The following is a 19046-nucleotide window of genomic DNA, read 5'->3' as shown; positions in this document are numbered from 1 at the left end:
GTCAAGCGATGCAAGTCAAGCATGAAGACAAAAGCAAGCAGGGCGAAATATGCCAAATAGTCCGTCGTAAGTCCGTCGTAGACGAAATCTCTATGGGAGCATGACACGTCTAGCTTTTCCACACGAATCGAAATTTGGGACTAATATGGGGTCCCATACGCCCGACCGAATCTCCCGACGGTAAGCAATCTCGGGATGAGAGAGAACCTGAGAACCTTCATCATAGACTGTTGACTTCCTGGTCAGAAAAGAAAACAACTCGATATCTTCAGAGACATTGATAAATGATCAATAACATACTGACATCACAGTGTTATAACTGATAACTACTATACGCTTACACCGAATAAGTAATGCTAATACCATATCATGCGGTGTCGATAAAAGCCATCATGAAGAGTGCCGAGTACCTTACAATGGCGGAGAGCGTTCCTGTACATGTTGGGTCCACAATAAATCATGCGTGAAAAGAAAGCGAAAGAATATGCGACGATATGTGATCGCCCGCAATCAAACCCCAGACGAGCTTGGGACCCTGGTCCCGTCACCAGCCATATTGACGCTGCCCATAGCAGCTCGTTGGAACATCCCCGCCAACGACTCGAACATTGGCAGCAAACCTTCCCTCTGCTTCTCCTGTACTTTTTCCAGCTCCCTTTCCGCTGCCTGCCTCTCTTTTTCCCGCTCTTTAATCGCCTCTTCTGCTTCGACCCTCGCCTTCCTCTCTGCGATCGCCCTCTCTTCTGCGACTCGTCGCGCCTCCACTTCACTCTTGATTTGTTCCAAGGCGCTCTCTTCACGCCGCTCCGCCCGAGCCAGCGCACGTTCCAAGTCGCTCATTTGACGCTCGACCCGCCGGCGGGCCACGCGCTCGCGCTCGCACGCGTCCTCCAACTTGCGCTTGGCGCTCCGTGCTGCGGCCAGCTCGGCCGCGTGCATCGAGTGTCTGTCGCGCATGACCTGCAGCTCGCGTTCGACATCTTTGCACGGAGGTGACGCCTGTACCCGAATTTGTGACGGCGTCGAGGCTGAGTGATCGCGGGTCGCGCAAGAGATGGTCATGGGAGCTGTATTCGCCTTGTTGAGTTCCGCAAGGCGAGGTATGAGCGCCGCACGGGCGGCATGCTCTGCCTCTGGAATGTGGGTACCATAGACCTTCTGCAGCCAGTGGCCCGCCTGCGCGAAGCATGCAACAGATGCGTCGGTCTCCGTACCGTCCGGCGCCCGGGCGCGCCTGCCGAGCTCTGTGTGACAACCAGAAAGCATAAGGAACGCGGGCTTGAAGCTGATTTCAACGACGCCGTACTCCTTCATCACTGCACGTAATCAGAACCTTGCGGACAAAATGATGATAACTTCAGCAACGTACCGTCCATCATCTGGTGAATTATTGAGATGGCAGCCTTGACATTACCCTTCCTTCGATAGGATGCAGCTACGACCATCCACTTGTCGAGATCACACGCCGCCGATTTTAATAGACTCACGATGCCCTGTGGGTCTTCTTCAAGCGAGCGGAGATCAAAGCTGATAGACTCGCCGCAGAATGAGATGACAAGATTGGTGTGGATTGGAGGAAGGCCGGAAGAGATAGTTGACTGAGGTTCAGGACGAGCACCTGATGAAATATAGAGTGGACAGGGCAGAGACGCGGGCGTGATTGTGCTTTGGTGTGACGAAGATGGCGTTGGCTCATTTTCTTTGTCGTCGTCGCGACGTGCCCGGGTTGAAAGAACGATATCTTGGATATTCAATAGCGACGACAGATGTTGAAATCCAGTACCACCGGACGTGTCATCGGATTCGATCGGTGCAGGCAGGGTCGTGTGTGCAGCGGTGCAGTCGAGGTCTGTATTCATGGCCTGTCTCAACTTGAGCTTGACTCCGGCACGGCGAGTTTTCCTGCGCTTGCCCGTAGGAGTATCATCGGGATCGGATGCGAGGGGCGAAGACGCAGAAGGCCGTTTGCGGTCCACAGGTCTGTGTGGCAATCCTGATTGCTCGCGTCCGTTGAGAGGCGCGTGAGCGAGCGTGCGATAGTTCTCGTAGAGGTGGGGAGTGGAGGAAAGAGCGTGCACGTCGAAGTCAGGGGACCGTGCTGAACGGGCACGGATAATGCTGTCCGTGTGCACAAACTCAACGAAGAAGTGCTTGGGCGTGCCCGAGTCTGTCTGGCTAGCATATATACGGCGTCTGAACCGAGGAGTTCCGGTAAGTGGTATGCCTAAATCTGTATACTTTCTCTGGATCGACACGTACATTTCTCCGTGCGCAGCAACGTGAGCGTATAGCTCCTGTTCTGATTTTTGGGTAGTGACGCCAAGGACGCGATGAACGTCGTCCATCGCAAAGCGACGGGAGGGAGTGGGGGGCGAAGCGAGGGCGAGTGGGGAGGACGCTTGCGAGGGTTTTTAGGGATGCCGAAAGAGGAGGCATATGCCATACGAAGCCAAAAGCAGACGGAAAGTGGCCATTCTCGACCAGAACGGCTCCACTCGGATTCTCGTGGGCTCACTTCGGGAAACTTTTTGCCTGTCCGCGTCGCGTGCTCGTAACTCCCCCTTTGGATGTACACCCTCCGGCGGTGGTTGGCCCATATGTCGACGACGCTGGATTGCGCAGTCAGAATTACATGCAGAGGCCCCCAGACGCGACTCATTGGCGCTGCACAGGCCACTTGTCAGCGTCAATGACGAAGCAGCCTCTGCATCGCCTGGTTTTCAGCCAAGGGCTTTTGATCGTCTCAATCAGCCCCCGTATGCACCGTCCGTAGCCATCCATCAACTTCACTGGTGCCGCCGAAGCTGAGCAAGGTCTGACCACGTCGTTGTAGACTGTTACGGTATCCCAGCGGCAGCGCGACTGAAACGCCGAGACAGGGATGGTGTCACCGTGCTCTGGTAAGGAGGAGCAGGTGAGAGCCTTGGGGAGGAGCTGCGAGACTGACACTTACTGCATACAGCAAGGCCAAGGATAAGTTGCGTGCATAAGCACGCTGCGATCAATGGGGAGTGGAACCTACATGTTTGATTATTGAGCGCTGTCATTCGTGATCTTAAAATATATCGTGAGACCGCGTAACCGACGGACCTACCTGGCATTTGTGCATGCGACCAGACCAAGTCTCCAGCCCCAGCTCAGAGATGAACAGAAAACATACAAAAAGGCAGGTTGCCTGCACGAACAGCTCTTTTCCACGATGCATCGATGAGCGCCGAACAAAGCGCCTGAAGCGGAGGGACTCTCACAGCGGGCAGAAGGAGGGGCGGATGACTGATGACATAAGCGCGCTTGTGTGCCGAGAGTGGGGGCGATGCATGCCAAATCTCCAGCCCTCTCCTTTCCTCATAAAAGCCATCGCAGACCCCCGTCAGGATCAAAAAGCAGGCTTTTGGTCCCCCCCACACACACAATTATCTCCTCTTTATCTTCTCCAACGAAATCATCACAATCATCATGATCTCCTCTATTGTAGCCATCGCAGTAATTGCAGGAAGTGCGTTCTCCGTCTCTGCCCAGTCGTGCGTGCTTCTTGCTTCTTGACACTTTGTGTCCGTGAGATGTTAGACTAACATTGTGTTTGAATTTGATAGGATATCGAACCAGTGCCAGTCTACGCTTGCTGGCGTTGCTACCTCTTCAGACGGCTCGTGTCTCAACGCAGCGGGCCTTGTCCCCCTCGCCCTCACTGGCAACAGCACCTCTCTCGTTACCCCTATCAACACATGGCTCACAGGCTTCTGCTCTCAGAGCGCCTGCACGAACCAGAGTCTCGCCAATGTCGTTAAGACCGTAATTTCAGGTTGCTCCAGCGACCTTGCCAGCCTCGGCTTCAACAACGACAGCACCGACTCTGTTGTTACAGAGGTGCAAACGTACTTCCCCACCGTACGCCAGATTGCATGCTTGAAAGAGTGTGTTTCCTTCCATCATAATTGTTATCACGATATCATGCTCACAAATTCGTAGTACCTCTGCGAACCAGCTTTGCGTCACCGAGGTACTCACTGGCATCCAAAGCACGATCGGCACGCTCAGCATCAACAACCTCATCTCACTCGTGCCGAAGCTCCTTTCAGGTTCCGGTTCTCTGGACTCCACTGTCCCTAAGAACGTCACCTGCAGCAGCTGCGCGAAGCAGGCATATAACACGCTGAACAGTGCCTTCCCCAACCTGGTCACATCTGATGACAAGTCTTCCATCCAGAGCGAGTGCGGCACGTCCTTCACCGGTACGTCGTGTCTCGTTCCTTCCCCTACTTGCGTGTCCTGAAAATTTGCTTTGTAGATGGCACCCAGCCCTCTGGAATTTCGCAGACTGCGAGCGGCCTCAGTTTGGCGCAGAACAACAGCAACAGCGCGATGGCGCCGTTCGCTGTCAAGTCGACCTTGGCCTCGATGGTTGTGTTGGCGTCCGGATTCATCGTTTTTGCTTGAGCGAGGACGATTCTGTTAATAGTGTCAGTAGCCCAGGCTGTGATTGACTACCTTCATTATTAGCGAAAAGACTTCACGGACATTTTCTATGCTGTGGACATCGGACCTTTATCGATTAGAATTGATGCATAATTTTACAAACACCTCTATCTGCAGTGCAGTCGTGGTTTTGAGCACCGTTTGATTGAGCAAGATCTAAGCTTGTGCTTTGGTATCAGTGCCGCCACCGCTAGAAGGCAATCTGGTCTGCGAATTGCCGCGCCTCACCACACCCTGTCGGTGTGGTTTCTACACCATCCAACGCTGACCCTTTCCTCGTTCTGTATGCTTTCGAACACACATATACCCTAAGGACCTTCTCTGCTCGTTATATCGCACATCACTCACAAATCACTACTATGGAATTCCCAGCAAGCCCCTCCGCCCGATCGTACACCCTCCCTAAGCCCCCCGAGTCCGGCCTGGCCGAGTGGACGCAGAAGATCAAGGCTCTGCAGCGCCAGGTCGATGCCGACGAAGAAGAGGAGCAGAAGAAACTCGAGCAGGAGATCGCTGCCTCTCGGCTTGCCCGCGTCCGCAGGAGCACCCGCGTGGTCCCTGCCGTCGACCCATGTGAGCCATCCCGCCCTCCGCCCTCCGTGTTCGAAAACTGATAATAAGACCTGGAATATCAAGCCAAGCGCGATGACGATGACCCTTCTTTATCTTCTCTGCATGCCGAGCCTCCAGACGACGCGCGATCCAGCATCCACGCCGACGCTCTGCAAAAACTCACAGGTGCGAGCTCCGAGCCAACGGCAGAGCGCTCCTCGCCCGCACGGTCCACTCTCGCGATTGGCATGCCTGACTTCTCTCTCAAACCGACCGCGACCGCCCCTCCGTCGCGCTCAGAGCCCGTCTCTCTCGCTGCCTTCATCGGAGGACGCGCCACTGCCCCCCGCTTGAACCGACATGCGCCCCAGGCGGACGCGCACGACCCGACGCAGTTTGAGCAGCGCACCACCATCGCTGCGCCTCACCCTGTCTTTGGCCGCGGCGGCGTCGCCATGCCCGGGCTTGCTGCCAAGGGCCGTGTGCCCGCAGCGCCCATCTCCCCATCTGCGTCGACCCCCGAACGTGCTCCACTCCCAAAGTCGCAGACTACGACGACCCCTACAGGTTATGGCTCCGATCGAGAGGGTGCCCGCGAGCGAAGAATGAGCAACTCGCCCGCCCTGCGTCGCTACGTTCAACATGTCGAGCAGCAGGGTGTGCCGCCGCAGAAGACCGGGAGCAGCAGCAGCACTCCTCACGATGGTCCGCGCTTGCGCACCGTGAGTACGCCTTCAGGGCCCCCACCAATGCGGGCAACGACATCCTCTCCAAAGGTGCAAACGATTTCTGCGGGTCTCGAGCCTGAACCGCCACGTTCCATTACCCCACATACGCCTCGCGCGCAGTCACGCCCACTTGCGATTCCACCCGCGCCATACGCGAAACCCGCCAAGGACCTGTCGAAATCTCCATCCATTGCATCCTCCCCTCCACCCGTCCGGTCTCCAACCTTCAACTCATATCCTCCAGCCCCACGGCCCTCCGTTTCCGCGACTCCTAGCCCCAAGACGCCTTCTATTTCCGCACCCTCTCTCGCACGGCCGATCCAGCCTACGCCTAAAACCCCAGCATCTGCCGCGCATGGGGTCTCGCCCTCGCCCGCTTTTCTTAAGCCGTCCATGCAGAAGGACCCGACGCCGAGCATCAGCAGGCTGAAGGGGCGGGGCTTCGTGCAGTCCATGGTCCTTGCGAGCAGCCAGCTTGAGCTCGGGCCATCCACGGGCGCGGTATCTGAGACCGGCAGGCTCGTCGCGGGGAAGCGCCTGTCAGTCGCGGATCGCTGGAAGCCGGACGGCGCCACCTCCAGCCCGAGCTCCCCGCCCGCCCCCGCCGCTTCCAAGCCTGTCCCTCTGCGCAAGGCACGTGCCGCGGACCCGCCCCCGACGCAGCAGACCCCCAGTCCTCCCAAGCCCATCGAACCCCACCACACTGGTAGATCTCTCCGCACCGTCCCCTCCAACGCCGCCCTCTCCACCACCGCCACCGCCGCGGCGGACGCCTCTTCGCCCCCTTCCCGTGACGCCCTCGGCTCGTCCTCGACCCTCATCTCATATATCAAGCCTATGAAGACCGGCGACGACCCCGCGACTGGGACCTCGCACTCGCGCCCGCACACGCCTGCACCTGCACCTTCGCGCCCGCAATCGCGCTCGACGACCCCCGCGCCGGGCGCACGGTCAAGGACGGAAGGAGGCGCCGTCAGGGGGTCGCAGGTGGGCGGGGCGTGGGGCGCGGCTAGAGGGCCGTCGGAGCTGCCCGCACCCACGGCGAAGCCCTTGAGCCATGTGCGTTCTTCCCAGTAGCTGTGTCGGATCCGCGCCTCGAATGCTTAATGATGTCTTCTGCCTTTTTATACCGTTCTCTCTGAATCTCCGGAACGCCCACGCTTTCGTGCGCTGCCTGGTACCTGCTCCGTGCGTGTGACGCGAGTAGCTTACGAAAGACCGGGCAAAGCAACCACGGAGGGCGCGCCCACAGCCCACCGCCGCTGTGCGTGTGTCATCTAAAGTTCAGCCGAGCGTACAAAAGGTCAAAGTCACCAGCGCCAACACCCCGTTGGCGTCAGCTCCAGTGTCAGTTTTTCATTCGGGACCACAGCCGCCCTCTGAACAGGCGCAGGCGCCCACACAGAAGTCAAGGCCTCTGCCTGTGATCCCGCAGCAGCTCACGCCTGCCGTCAGCCTCGTTGCACCCACGTCTTCTGCCGTTGCTAGTCCGGAATCTACACTCAGCGAACCTGCATCGCCGTCCCCTTTGCCCAAGACCACGCCCCCCGGCTCGTCCCGCCCGAGCGACTCAAAAGTGAGCAGTCTCGCGGACAAATGGTCCGAGCAGGTGCTCATTGGCGTGAAGCCGCTCGGCAAGGGTCCCCCGCCCGCTGCTGGTCTCCAACCGGCCACGCCCGCTGGCCTTATTGGCGCGCATGCGTTGCCAGGCCTCGCGACGGTTGACTCCGCTGCTGCACCGCGGGAGCGGCGTCGGCATAGTCGCATACCTAGTACTGGGAATCGTGCACTGGTCATGGACGTTGCACAGGCTCTAAACGAACATGCTGGTTCTCCGGTCGAGCCTTCCAGTCCCTCGCCGCCTATCGTCAAAGATGATACGCCCGTAGTTCCATCAGTGGAGGTCAGTGAGTCACCGAAGTCTATCTTGGTCAGCCCTCCATTGGAGAGGAGAAAATCGAGCTTTGAGAGATATTCTGCGTATGTGATGCCTCCGTTGAAGGAAGAGAAGACACCCGCGCCGTCGCCTGCTAATACGTTAATGAGAGGGCCTCCCGCTGTCGTTCATCAGGAAACGGTTAAACAGGACGTGTCCGCTCTAGATGAGAGCGGTTCGAAACCACAACAAGGTTCAACCACAGAAACTGCCCCGATTTCTCCACATGGCCCTGTCACGGATACGCTCAAGGTCAAGCGCAACATAATCGAAATCCGTAGGTCTCCTGCAAGAGAAAGATGTGCTGCATTCTTACATTGACAAACAGATCATGATGATGGACCTCTACCTTCCATCGATGTTCAGCAACTTCTTACATACAGGCTACCTGTCTATACGGCCGACGCTAGCATCCACAGCATTTCCGTTGATGTGATGTCCATTACCGGAACCACTGCGACAGTCCTCAAAGACGATACCCACATCTTCTACGAGTCTGAAGTGCTTGCGGTCGTGCATCGGTATAAGACCAAGTCGAGTGGCCTGGTTGGGACAACAGTCTGGGGCTGGCGCGGCAAGCGCAGTCAACTGGGTGAACGCGAAGACCGCAAGCTCAAGGATCTCGCGAGGCATTATGGCACAAGCGTGGTATGGCCGTCTCTGAGTTTTCGCAGTATTTATGTTAGCTCATTGGCCTCTCAGGTTTTCGTCCCTCAACACTGCGAGCCTTTGGAGCTTGTACATGTCCTTGGGGGACAGCTCGCAATCCGACAGGTAAGTTGAATCTCCAGTATTTTTGGACATTTTTGACCATCAAATCTAGGGTTCCCGCTCGCATTGGACAGCGGAGAACACTACGATGCATCTCATTCGGAGCCATCGCGATGTCATATTCATCGATGAACATGACCTTGTACGATCGAGATGGATTCGCATATATTTGCGCGAACACTGACACTTCCCTCAGAGCGTCTCCAACTTGTGTTCTGGATTTAGTTTCTGCCTGACACTGCTCGGAACTTTGTATGTATGGCACGGTTGCGGCTCGTTGCCGTCAGAGCGGCAAGCGGCGCTCGCGTACGCCCGAGCCCTGTCCACCGGCCAGTCAAGCGTGGTTGAGCTCATTGAGGGCGAGAGTGACAATGACGAGATGTTCTGGATGATGCTTGGCGAACGTGATTATGCCAACGCGGACTACTGGAAGTGGCGCCCGTCGACTACGGCAGACTGCGTGCCTCGTATCTGGCGCGTCGATGGTGCAGATGCGACAGTCGCTGTTCGTTTTTAAATTTGGTTAGGGATATTCACCGTGACCATAACATTTTTTTATACAGGTCAACCTTGTTCTGAACCTTCCAAGCGAGTCTGTCTTCAAAGCATCCATCTATATCATCGATTGTGTCTGGGAGTTCTTCGTCCTTGTTGGGAAGGATGCGCGCAGTAGCCGACGCAATATTCGTGCTGCCCTGTCTTGTGCTATGGTGTCTATTCTCGCCTTTTGTCCATAGATGCATGCTCATGCACATATCGTAGGACATGTCACGACTCACCGCTTCGACACGGCCATTCGCGCCAACGGTTCATGTCCTAGTCCTACCATCTCAGCTCCCTTCGGATCTACGCCTGCACTTCCGTGATATTGACGAAGATACCATCGTGAGCATGTAATTTGTGCCATTCTGCGTTATCGTCTCACGGACTTTGCAGAACGAACACGAGACCCCGGATCACATGAATCTGATCACATTCCACGAGGCAATGGAGCATGTATGTCTGTAACCCCGATTCTTATTCTGATGGGCATTGAGTTTCAATGATTTTAGCTTGGAAAGGTGGCCTGGGAGATCTCTGCTTTGAAAGACCACAGCATGCTGCCTCTTGGCCTACACTCGTCGCACTTTGTGTCATCGTGATTGTTTATCTATCATATAATCTGCTGTTAGGTATCACAACCCACCACTTTCTCCGAACTTCACCATTCCGTGTGTTTTCACAAGCCTTTCCACCCCTATGATGAGCGTTATCCTTGTTCTCGTGTTCCGAGGCCCTTTCTGGCATCCTTGCTACATCTCCCCGGAGCGTGCTCGTTAAGCTTTCACCCTGATTATCAAAATACCTGCGGAAAGCGTGGTATGGAACCTGTTGCTCTTCGTTCCAGGCTGATTCTCCAGATCTGTCCAATCCGACAGGTGATTCTGATACAGATGACCATGCGCTCAACCCCTCGAAGTTCTCGCACAGGTACAACTGGGCTCAGAGCTTGGAGGCAGCAGGGGACTGTTCGAGGAGCACCACGTGTGTGGGACGTTTGCGGTCATATCCGTCCGCCTGCGGTGTAGAAGCTGAGGCAGGGACGCATGGATACCGATGTGTGATGAGGCTGGACAAGTTGACAAGTCAAGTGCCACTGATGCTTCCTTTCTAGTGAGGCGCGCATCCCGATTGGGGTTTAATCGGCGAAGGCAGATGCTGCGAGAGCGTATATGTCGATGCCCATCCTGTTCGTGTCTCGCGCGCCTCTATGCGTCCGCGGCTGTCAGTCCGACACTGAATTTTGCACAGGATGTCTTTGTTGCCATATGAGCTCAGTCGGACGCTCGCAAATAACGCTATTCCCATCGTCCTGCTCATCTACCTTAAATACCCCCCTTCGTATGCGACAGGCTTCGACTTACGGTCCCTACAGCTCACCCGCCTCTTCAGCTCTGCTACTAACGATGTTCTGGGCTCCATTCACACTATTGTCTCTACCATTCTATACTGTAGCTCTCCCTTCTTCTACTCCAAGCCAAAATGTTTCCCTCTCCGCTGCGTCTTCCTGCTACCCCGCCTTAGGCTTCGCCAAACCAGTCGTCCTCCCGCCAAACAATAGCAATTGGTGGTGCGATCCCAAAGACGAATACGCCTTCGTTGGCTTCAGCTACGAAGTCACTGACTGTTCGTCACAGCCATCCATCATAGATTGATCCCAGCTGAAACATTGTTTTATTCCTCCAGGCCAGAGCTTGAAACAACTCAAGAAAGAGTTCGCTGACATACGCAATAGATTTAATGGGCGCTACGTTAGGCTCTATGGTGCTTGCGATCGAGACGGGTTCTAGTACGGTTTCCGGATTCACCTCCATTTCGCGCTAAGCTTGACTAACTCTCACAGCGATGATATAGTGGAAGCCGCTTGGGACAGCACCTTAGGTGTGCACGCTCTGGTCTGGGTAAGCAGTTTTCCCTGATCTCCTCCATTACACTCTCCTGATTGTTTTGCTGATCCCGTAGTTTGGCTTCGACGGGTCTGATATCTGGAAGTCGAGGCGAGACACCCTCTTTGCCGCCCTGCACGCGAACCCCAAAGCTAAATTTGTCACACGCGGCGTGCAATTTGGCTCGGAGCCGCTCTTCGACGACGTCCTGACGCCCAATCAATTGGCGGCGCAGGTCATCGCCGCGAAGAAGAACTTGTCGAGCCTCAATATTCCAGTGACCGTCAGCGAGCTGGCATATGGCTATCAGGAGCGCGGCGGCGCGCAGAACGTGCTCAATGCAGAAGATTTCATAAATATTCACATGCTCCCTTTCTTCTCGCAGAATGCCTCGACAGGTAAGCGTCAGCTCTTCATATCACGATCAAACATGCTCACCTTGATTATTTCCGTGTATGGTTAGGGGACCAAGCATGGCCCTTGGTCCTAAAGGACTTGAACTGGTTCATTGCCCACGGTAAAGGGAAGAAGATGTATTTTGATGAAGTACGTCCATATTTTTCTCATCATGGAGACACCTTTTTTGACAAGATGCATGAACTGTCCAGAACGGCTGGCCTTCAGTGACATCTGAGGGCGTTCAACCCAACAGTCCAAACGCGGTTGCAGATATCCCAAACGAGCATGTGCGTTTCAAGACTTCGTATAACTGATTGACTTAGTAGACGCCTTCCCATTTTATTCAGGCGTACTATACCCTTCTCGACAGCCACTGTGAAGATTTGAAAAATGTCGTCGGTGGTGGCATCGGGTGGTTTGCCCATATTTATTCTGATGATCAAGAGCCGGGGTATGGAATCTACAATGATGCCGGCCACTTGAAGTTCCCCTTCGCCCCGCGGACGTCGTGCTGAGCGTGGTGTGATTTTCTGCCGGCGAAGGATTTTTTTAATTTCAGTCTCGACATGTACGGCCTGTATTTTGTAGTGGTATGAAGCTTTGCAGCTGCTTGAATGTTGACATTCCCTTGCAGCAGCTTTCTAAACCAGAGTGACATTGTCTTCAGGAAACGGTCCAGATCGCACTATGTGCCTGCTTGAGTGTAAAGCCCCATGATGTCATAGTTCCATGTTCCAAAGGTTGGTAGGCTATCTCGGTCGAACTCATCCTCTTTCTACAGAGCTTGTTATCCTTCCGCAATATTATGGTAAACCACTTTCACGCATATTCAGAGACACCTTGACTCGAGCCTTCTGATCCAGTCGCAAAGCAGCTCTGCGAATCTTCCACTCGGCCCCTCCCACTCAGTCCATGATGGTGACGTCTCCAAGGTCTTTGAGACCACGAAACACGATATCCTTCACAAGGTTCGTATAAATTATCATATGTTCACGCATCTTCACATTCCTGTCTCTCGAATCAGCTATGGGAGCTGCACAAGGAGGACGATCGCCACCATTTGAACGAAGTCAGGAAATTGGACCATATCAAATTTTATAGGCCCCTGGTTAGCCATGACCAAACGCTCAATCCCTTTATATACTGACATATATCTGTAAGGCCTATCGGACGCAAGAGGTGCCATTTGGTCAGTAGTTTTGTTGTGGGCCGTTTCCTGTGTCGAATTTACCCCTGTTACGTGCTAGGCGTCAACTACTTTGGCAAGGTACGGGAAGAAGAGAGCTCAAGGCGATTTCCTGACAGCTCATTCTTCTCGCAGATTCTGCTGGATGAGCACGGTAGCTGCGTCCACGTTCGAGTCCTCAAATCAGACGAAGGAACTGTCAAATTCCATTCCCTACACAACCGAGCCACGGAAGGTGGCGCTCTGTTCAGGGAAGAGGACGAGATTGAGTACTTTGAATATTGACGTGTTATTCAGGATCATCTCAGAAACAACGCGATGTCCCGTATGAGAAGGAAAGTGATTTGAAGGAAAATAGCAGACTGACTGGAAAATCAAAGTTCAGGGAACCTGTTGAACATTTTCGAGTAAACAGCACTAAGCACGCGTACTCTGGTACTTAGGGACACGATACACATATATTTCGAGGCATACATGAAAAACTTGGTCAAGCCTCGCTACGAAAGCAAGAGGAAGGAAAAAATTGTGGACAGAAGCGCCTCCACCACGTTCTCGAAGCCATACGGCTTCCCCCGCTACGACATCAGTCCCGAAAGACCACCTCTGCGCTTTCGCTCGACTCCTGCTCCGACATCGCCCTCGGCATTACACACAAGGGGTCTGACCACTCCGAAACCAGGATGCCTCTTACTCGCCACGTCCGCCCCCGAAGGGACCAAGATGCAAACGACAAGAGCTGCTGCCCCCAAGGACGTATACCGTCGAGCGACGGTACGTATCTTCTCGTCAGCCAAATAGCTGCCGCACAGAGGCCCACTCTCCATCTCCGAACACATCTCCGAAATTGCGCCTGCCGTCCTGTGTGCCCCGACCGACGCCTCTTGCCTTCAATCAAACACGACGAGCATGCGTTCTCGCCGCGGAAGGCTCTACACCACACCAAGTCTCTCGCAGCACAGCCATCGAATGCCAGCCGAAATCTTCCGCCCAGCCGATCACACTTCACAACAACCCACAAGGAGCGAGAACGTATCTCTATTGCACCGACCAAGGGCGATGCAATTCCAGTGAGCAGCGGAAGGGACCTTGTACTGGGGTCGGAGATTCGGTGGGTAGACGAAAGGCACGACAGTATCTCAATATGGGTGAGCAGTTCCCGGGTCTACAAACACACACTGTGCATCTGAGAAGCAACAAGCTTTCTGAAATCGGCCAAGGGAGGACGGGCAGAGCCCAAAGCCTATCCGATGAGCTCAAGGAAACAGGTCTTCGTGGTCTAGCTGTATGAACGAAAACACGCATCAGAAGGCTCGCGTCGATACCGCTTCCCCTTGGGGTGCGTCGGCAGCAGCGCCTTGATAGTGAGCACCAGACGGAGCGTCAAGACCTCCCAAGAATAGAATGGAAGCCGAGTTACTCGCACAGAGCATGCATAGAGAGCCTTCCTGTTAATAGAAGGGATCAGTTGGGGGCGAGTAGAATGCGCTTGGAAGAAGAGTCCATGCAAGCACAGACCGCATCTTCCGATGTCGATGTTCCGCAGGCTGCTTTGAAGCCCAACACCATCTCGCCGCTCCCGCTGTCACATTGACGCAAACCGGCCTCTGAAAGCATCAGCTCATCCCTGCTTTCCTGTGCGTATCCCTTGTGTCCGGACGTAGCCAGAGCCACCCATTGATCCACTATCCTGTCGCCACGAAGCCATGCATACTACACTGCGTAAAGCTACGCTTGAGAGCCCCTCCCTCAGACCGAGCTACTGTCTTTCTCAAAAAGAGTGACAGCAGGACAGACAAGGTGGCCCACGGCAAGTAAGATACTGCAAAAGTTCACCGGGTTTGAGCAAGGCACCTGTATGCGACCCTATGGCCGTTACAATACCAATACTCGGGAAAGAGTCTGAGACTCGGGTTGCTTGCACCCTGTATGGAACGCTCGTTTTGTACTCCGAAGAGCAGCAGTACTTATCAGCCCGCACCTATCGCTCCACAATGGAACATGAGGGCAATGAAACCAGTATCATGGGAAAGGAGCGACACTGGGCAATCAACCTCGCTAGAAGGTCTGTTTGGAACCCAGCTGCAGAAGTGACACCCACATTCCTCTCGAGCCAGTACGATACTCGCTCATCCCGTGCATGCCATGCCCATAACTCCTGCGAAGCTTCTCTAGTGCCTGATTCTGCAATCACAACCCCCAACAGTACGGGGGTCTCGTATCATCCCGGTGTCACCTTCCTGTTTCACGGCTGTCGCGATGTTACATGAAAAACGCGCAACTCCCGAGGGTTCGTCTCGGTATACAACCGGCTCCCGCCAAGGGGTGGCGTTCTGTACGTGCACGAACAACGCGTACAACTGAAACCCAGGGTCCCGAGGCAACACGGACAGAGACCTGCGCGTTGTACGAAGTGGCAGGACTGTTATCAGAATCGAAGCATGGTCCGGAGATGCGAGGAGCATGACGCGCGGGAGTCATTGCGAGCGAGAAAAGGCTCATCGAGAAGTGCTAAGATGCCATTCCTGCACACTGCCCTGATTCAGATTCCACAAAGCCACCACGCGCCGGTGAAGCAACAGCCGTCGCTCTAGCCAAGGACGGGCGTGACAGACCGCCTCGAGTAATGAAAAACGCGAAGCAGACCCATATACACTTAGGTTAGATGTCATTCCATGGTTAAGTGGAATGGATCATGTTGGCTGGAAACAGCGTCTAGATGCCGCGGAAGGTGGGTGGCTACGTCGCGAACGGGAACCTGGAGCGTTGAATGTTTTCGGAAAGGCAGGGAGCGTGAGGTATTTGAAGAGGCGGGTAATGATGTGAGAGCGTTGGAGCAGGAGAGAGTGAGCGACGCGTCGAGCCACAAGCGCGCTCTTGAACCCCCCTTGTTTACGCCTGTTTGTACCATTACGTAGCCTCTCCCGTTTCCCACATTCGACTGCGACTCAGCGACTGCACACTGGTGCTCGACGAAGTATGTTATTAGGGTTAAATATACGTAGCACATAGGGCACACTCAATTACCTTGCTTGTCAAGGTCTTTCCACACCCACTAACTTCGTCTGGAGACTGTGCTGAGTCAGAATCCGTTTTAGCACAAACACCTAAACAAATGCTTCTTATGGTAATTTTAGGTAATGTAATGCTCTTATACACGGTCGCAGAGTTTTTCCCGTCCACTTCAGTCCAGCTCACTACCATGGGGGATGAGTTGCAGCCGAAAAACAAGAACGACAAAGAGGGGGCATAATGGAAGTGAAGAGGTCGCAGAAGATGGCGCTGGTTTCGACGTTTGTCAGCTATGTGTACGAAAGCATGAGGCGGAAGAGAGAGACGAACTGTCTATGTTGTTCTCAAGCTGACCAGGTGGTGCTGTAGAAATCGGCGTACTTGACCCTTTTCTTGATCTGGCCCAGGAGGTACCAGCCAGGAGTACAGTATGTAACATGATTGCTTGTCGAGCCACCCTTGTTTTGTCCAGAGTGGAGTTGGCCAACGATGCGAGCTTTACCGTTCATTATATGCCAGACGAGGGAGCCTGAGTCTCCTTTAGCGGAGAAGACTTCGGCAGTCTTGTTGCCCGAGTTGTAAACACCGAGTTCGACGCACTCGATGCCGACTTTGTTCTTGGCGAATGAGACTAGGCCGGCGTAGCGTCCCACGGTGAGGTCGGTAGTGTTGCCGTCTTTGCCGACCATAAGGCAGCGCTGGGCGAGGTCCTCCTTCGTGGCTCAGCCCTCGGTCCGGAGCTTCCTCTCGTCGGGAAACTTGAATGTGGCCAGACCACCAGTAAGGAGACAGAACATGTCTGTAAGGTCTTGAGGATTGTACTTGCATCCTGAATAAAGTAATTTTCGTTAGACGAGGTGAAGAAGATAAGCTGAAACATACCAAGATCAACGACGTTGCCCTCGAACTCATCCCTGACCTTCGCCTCAGTAGCCAAGAATGCATCCCAGTCCGAGGTATGTAGTGTGCCACCTTCGACATCGACCGAGATGGCTGCAGCATATTGAATGTGCCCAATGTTGCGGTGAAATTTGATGTCGGACCAGTATCTCATGATGCCGTCATAGACGGCCTCCAGATCGGCAATAGCTTCGGTCTCGTCGTCCAATTGGCATTGCTTTGCCTTGATCGCTCTCGCGTTCTCCGTATCCTGCCTCTCCTTTGCCTGCAGTTTGACAAGTTCTCTGGCCCGAAGGTCAGTGAGACTGCCGCGATCAGCAATGGCCTTCGTGATCTCGTCGAGGCCACGCTGGAATCGGCGCATTCCGCAAACTTGAACACGGTTCATGGGTGCATAGAGTCTGTGCTCGTAATCGACAGTGGTTTTCTTGCGCAGGACGTGGCAGTTGCTAACTCCGTACACCTTGCTGCTGGGGTTACCGTCCTTGTCTTTTTTCTCGTGGAACCAGAGCGTAAGAGTGCCCTGTGAATCCTAGTCCATTTCTTCCGACCCAATGGGAACACCGAGAAGAGCAGTGAGGAAGCGACGGACATAATGAGTGGCATTGCTGCTGTCGACATGGCACATAAGGGGGTGACCTGCGAGCCTCTGCAGGACCGCCTCGCGCCATTCCACAACAACACCGTCGACTCTGTTCTTCCGCAGAAGGGCAAGGATCTCCTGGGAAACCTCGTGGGCGGTACCGGCGGAGGTAGAACCAGGAGTGACGCCGACCCATATGACGACGGGACCGGGACACCCCTTCGACACCTCTCCCAGCGGTGCGTGGGTGAAGAAGCGAGCAAGGTCGATGGACGACCATTTGATCTTCCGAGCCTTGATCAGGTCACGAATCTGGGGACCGACAGCATCCCAGACACCATTGAGCGGGGTGTCGAAGACTCCGCGGAGCGACTTGACGGGGACGTGGGCGTGTCTGCCGACGGGCTTAGAAAGGGCGTAGTGAGGAAGTCTGAACGGTAGACGAGGTCCGGGTGGTCGCCGTCCCCAGTGATGCCGTTATTATATGACGTTTTCTCGTACTCGTCAGGGCTGGCGAAGGTGAGGGCGGAGAGATTGGATGACACAGTAACGTGCGTCGCTGAGGGTCGGGGAGCCGTGGTCAGCCGTAGTCTCCTCAGCGCTCAGCACTGATAAATAGTCGATGACAAATCGGTTAGAGGAGCCGGGCACGCCAGGCGAGCTGGTTACTGCTGGAAGCTGCTGGGGCTCGTGCGGCGTGCGGTGCTGGCCCGAGAACGTCGAGGATCCAGCCAGATTCTCCAATTAACAATTGGATTTGGATTTTGGGAGTAGAGATTGGAGCTTTGGAGTCTTGGAGCAGTCTTGGAACTCGGTTCGTATCACTGCTAGTCTCTTCAGCAGACTGATAATTAGTCGACGACGAATCAATGGGGTGGGTCTCTCTTATATACAACTTCGAGGTCTGCAACCAAACTCGTTCAAAGTCTATTAAGTGAAATGTGCAAGAAGATTTGCATAGGGACGTGTTTCGATACCATCTTTAGCTGAGAGGTTGCTACCAACAGCGGTAATCACAGCAAGTTTCGTCCTCACTATACATACTTAGCCTGGGTACCTAACGACCTCGGACGTAAACGGAGGGAACGAGCCTGCGGGGATCTGGTGTCGTGACAGGTAGAATCCTATGCTTTCTGATACCCAGCTGACGCCGCAGGCTTTCCCAGGGCTATGTGGGTCCGGGGACGTTCTTCACAGCAATATCTGGACAGTGGTCTCCATCAGAAGCTGCGTGGTTCAGAACCTCGTGCAGATAGAGAGGAGGGTTTAGCGATTCTGGAAACTCCGATACCGCCGTTATGATGTCCAGTTCCTCTCGTACGGCTGCTTCCTGCCGCAGCTCCTACACGAGGTAAATATGACGAGCCTACATAAAGGACATAACACCACTCACCCGCCCTTGAGACGCCTCTCGCAGCAATGGATGCCCTCGTTCCCCTCACTCCCCTCACGCCACTGGTGCTCTTAGATTCCAACTTGCCTTTCTTCTGTCGATCCGATTGCTCCTTTGTCTGTTCCTTCAGCCGTTCCTGTTCCGCCAACTCTTTGCGTTCCTGTTCTTGTCTAGCCAAAATTGCTTGTCGCTCCTCTTCTTGCCGTCGTTTCTCTCGTTTCTGCAGTTCTTCGTTCTCTATGATCGCTTCATCCTGCGAGAGAAATCTAGCGACTGTCGGTCACAGTTATTAGGACGTACCGCCTCCCCGCCTCTCCATCTCTCGTCAAACATCAGTCGTGTGATTTTCTCAGACGCAGCGAGGATATCCACATATTTATCGAGCAGGGCATTGGTCTGCTCCAACTGTACTGCTACTCTCTACATGGCCGCAGTACGTCATGCAGCGATTGGTTCGTGATATAGATATACACATACCTCTGTCCCTGATTCTGTTTCCGACAAAGCTTCATTGTATGACCGAAAGGTTCCATTGAGCTTTCTTAGGACGAAGAGGTCATTTTGCAACTTTTCTCCCCTTGTGGGTGTTTGCGGTAAGTGAGATGAAGATGAACCCAGGTCGTCAAGGGACGACTCTGAAAGAAGGCGAGAGCCACTGGGCAGGAGGATCGATTCGAGGCTGTCCAT

The 19046-nt window shown here is 54.4% G+C and overlaps 9 protein-coding genes across 9 annotated transcripts; 5 read left to right on the top strand and 4 right to left on the bottom strand.

The window, feature by feature from the left end:
- Positions 1 to 279: 279 nt before the first annotated feature.
- HETIRDRAFT_440480 (uncharacterized protein) lies at positions 280 to 1131 on the bottom strand. The gene has a single exon (XM_009549213.1). The coding sequence runs from the start codon at positions 1060 to 1062 to the stop codon at positions 511 to 513; it is 552 nt and encodes a 183-aa protein (XP_009547508.1). The 5' UTR covers positions 1063 to 1131; the 3' UTR covers positions 280 to 510.
- Positions 1132 to 2259: 1128 nt separating this feature from the next.
- Positions 2260 to 3145, bottom strand: HETIRDRAFT_445270 (uncharacterized protein; the record flags this gene model as incomplete). Its single annotated transcript, XM_009549211.1, has 3 exons — positions 3095 to 3145; positions 2954 to 3018; positions 2260 to 2897 (listed from the first exon to the last, which is right to left on the bottom strand). A coding segment is annotated over exon 3 (399 nt), but the record flags the coding sequence as incomplete, so codon positions are not given.
- Positions 2656 to 3101, bottom strand: HETIRDRAFT_418760 (uncharacterized protein; the record flags this gene model as incomplete). The annotated part of the gene is made up of 3 exons (XM_009549212.1): positions 2656 to 2897; positions 2954 to 3040; positions 3095 to 3101. The coding sequence occupies 3 exons, from the start codon at positions 3099 to 3101 to the stop codon at positions 2656 to 2658; spliced, it is 336 nt and encodes a 111-aa protein (XP_009547507.1).
- Positions 3146 to 3359: 214 nt separating the features above from the next.
- HETIRDRAFT_476506 (uncharacterized protein) lies at positions 3360 to 4591 on the top strand. Its single transcript, XM_009549210.1, has 4 exons — positions 3360 to 3521; positions 3594 to 3914; positions 3970 to 4232; positions 4289 to 4591. The coding sequence occupies exons 1-4, from the start codon at positions 3457 to 3459 to the stop codon at positions 4435 to 4437; spliced, it is 798 nt and encodes a 265-aa protein (XP_009547505.1). The 5' UTR covers positions 3360 to 3456; the 3' UTR covers positions 4438 to 4591.
- Positions 4592 to 4835: 244 nt separating this feature from the next.
- HETIRDRAFT_476500 (uncharacterized protein) lies at positions 4836 to 10431 on the top strand (the record flags this gene model as incomplete). The annotated part of the gene is made up of 14 exons (XM_009549208.1): positions 4836 to 5039; positions 5118 to 5804; positions 5877 to 6815; positions 6964 to 7107; positions 7294 to 7969; positions 8021 to 8340; positions 8395 to 8466; positions 8516 to 8605; positions 8660 to 8968; positions 9027 to 9173; positions 9226 to 9348; positions 9400 to 9459; positions 9516 to 10192; positions 10255 to 10431. 13 exons carry the CDS (start codon positions 4836 to 4838, stop codon positions 9603 to 9605), a joined length of 3861 nt encoding a protein of 1286 aa, XP_009547503.1. The 3' UTR covers positions 9606 to 10192; positions 10255 to 10431.
- Positions 8261 to 11930, top strand: HETIRDRAFT_476497 (uncharacterized protein). The gene is made up of 15 exons (XM_009549207.1): positions 8261 to 8340; positions 8395 to 8466; positions 8516 to 8605; positions 8660 to 8968; positions 9027 to 9173; positions 9226 to 9348; positions 9400 to 9459; positions 9516 to 10192; positions 10255 to 10629; positions 10690 to 10792; positions 10847 to 10904; positions 10966 to 11287; positions 11353 to 11435; positions 11498 to 11575; positions 11636 to 11930. The coding sequence occupies exons 9-15, from the start codon at positions 10272 to 10274 to the stop codon at positions 11801 to 11803; spliced, it is 1170 nt and encodes a 389-aa protein (XP_009547502.1). The 5' UTR covers positions 8261 to 8340; positions 8395 to 8466; positions 8516 to 8605; positions 8660 to 8968; positions 9027 to 9173; positions 9226 to 9348; positions 9400 to 9459; positions 9516 to 10192; positions 10255 to 10271; the 3' UTR covers positions 11804 to 11930.
- HETIRDRAFT_418757 (uncharacterized protein) lies at positions 9825 to 10031 on the top strand (the record flags this gene model as incomplete). The annotated part of the gene is made up of 1 exon (XM_009549209.1): positions 9825 to 10031. The coding sequence occupies one exon, from the start codon at positions 9825 to 9827 to the stop codon at positions 10029 to 10031; it is 207 nt and encodes a 68-aa protein (XP_009547504.1).
- Positions 11931 to 12917: 987 nt separating the features above from the next.
- HETIRDRAFT_410062 (uncharacterized protein) lies at positions 12918 to 13687 on the top strand. The gene has a single exon (XM_009549206.1). The coding sequence runs from the start codon at positions 12949 to 12951 to the stop codon at positions 13270 to 13272; it is 324 nt and encodes a 107-aa protein (XP_009547501.1). The 5' UTR covers positions 12918 to 12948; the 3' UTR covers positions 13273 to 13687.
- A 2140-nt stretch (positions 13688 to 15827) lies between these two features.
- On the bottom strand, positions 15828 to 19046 carry HETIRDRAFT_452301 (uncharacterized protein; the record flags this gene model as incomplete). Its single annotated transcript, XM_009549205.1, has 7 exons — positions 15828 to 16204; positions 16366 to 16906; positions 16976 to 17396; positions 17468 to 17525; positions 18360 to 18612; positions 18660 to 18779; positions 18837 to 19046. 7 exons carry the CDS (start codon positions 19044 to 19046, stop codon positions 15828 to 15830), a joined length of 1980 nt encoding a protein of 659 aa, XP_009547500.1.

This window comes from Heterobasidion irregulare (assembly GCF_000320585.1).
Source record: "Heterobasidion irregulare TC 32-1 unplaced genomic scaffold scaffold_06, whole genome shotgun sequence".
Taxonomy (NCBI): domain Eukaryota; kingdom Fungi; phylum Basidiomycota; class Agaricomycetes; order Russulales; family Bondarzewiaceae; genus Heterobasidion; species Heterobasidion irregulare.
The sequence above is the reverse complement of the archived record's forward strand: the minus strand, read 5'-3'. Positions and strand labels throughout refer to the sequence as shown.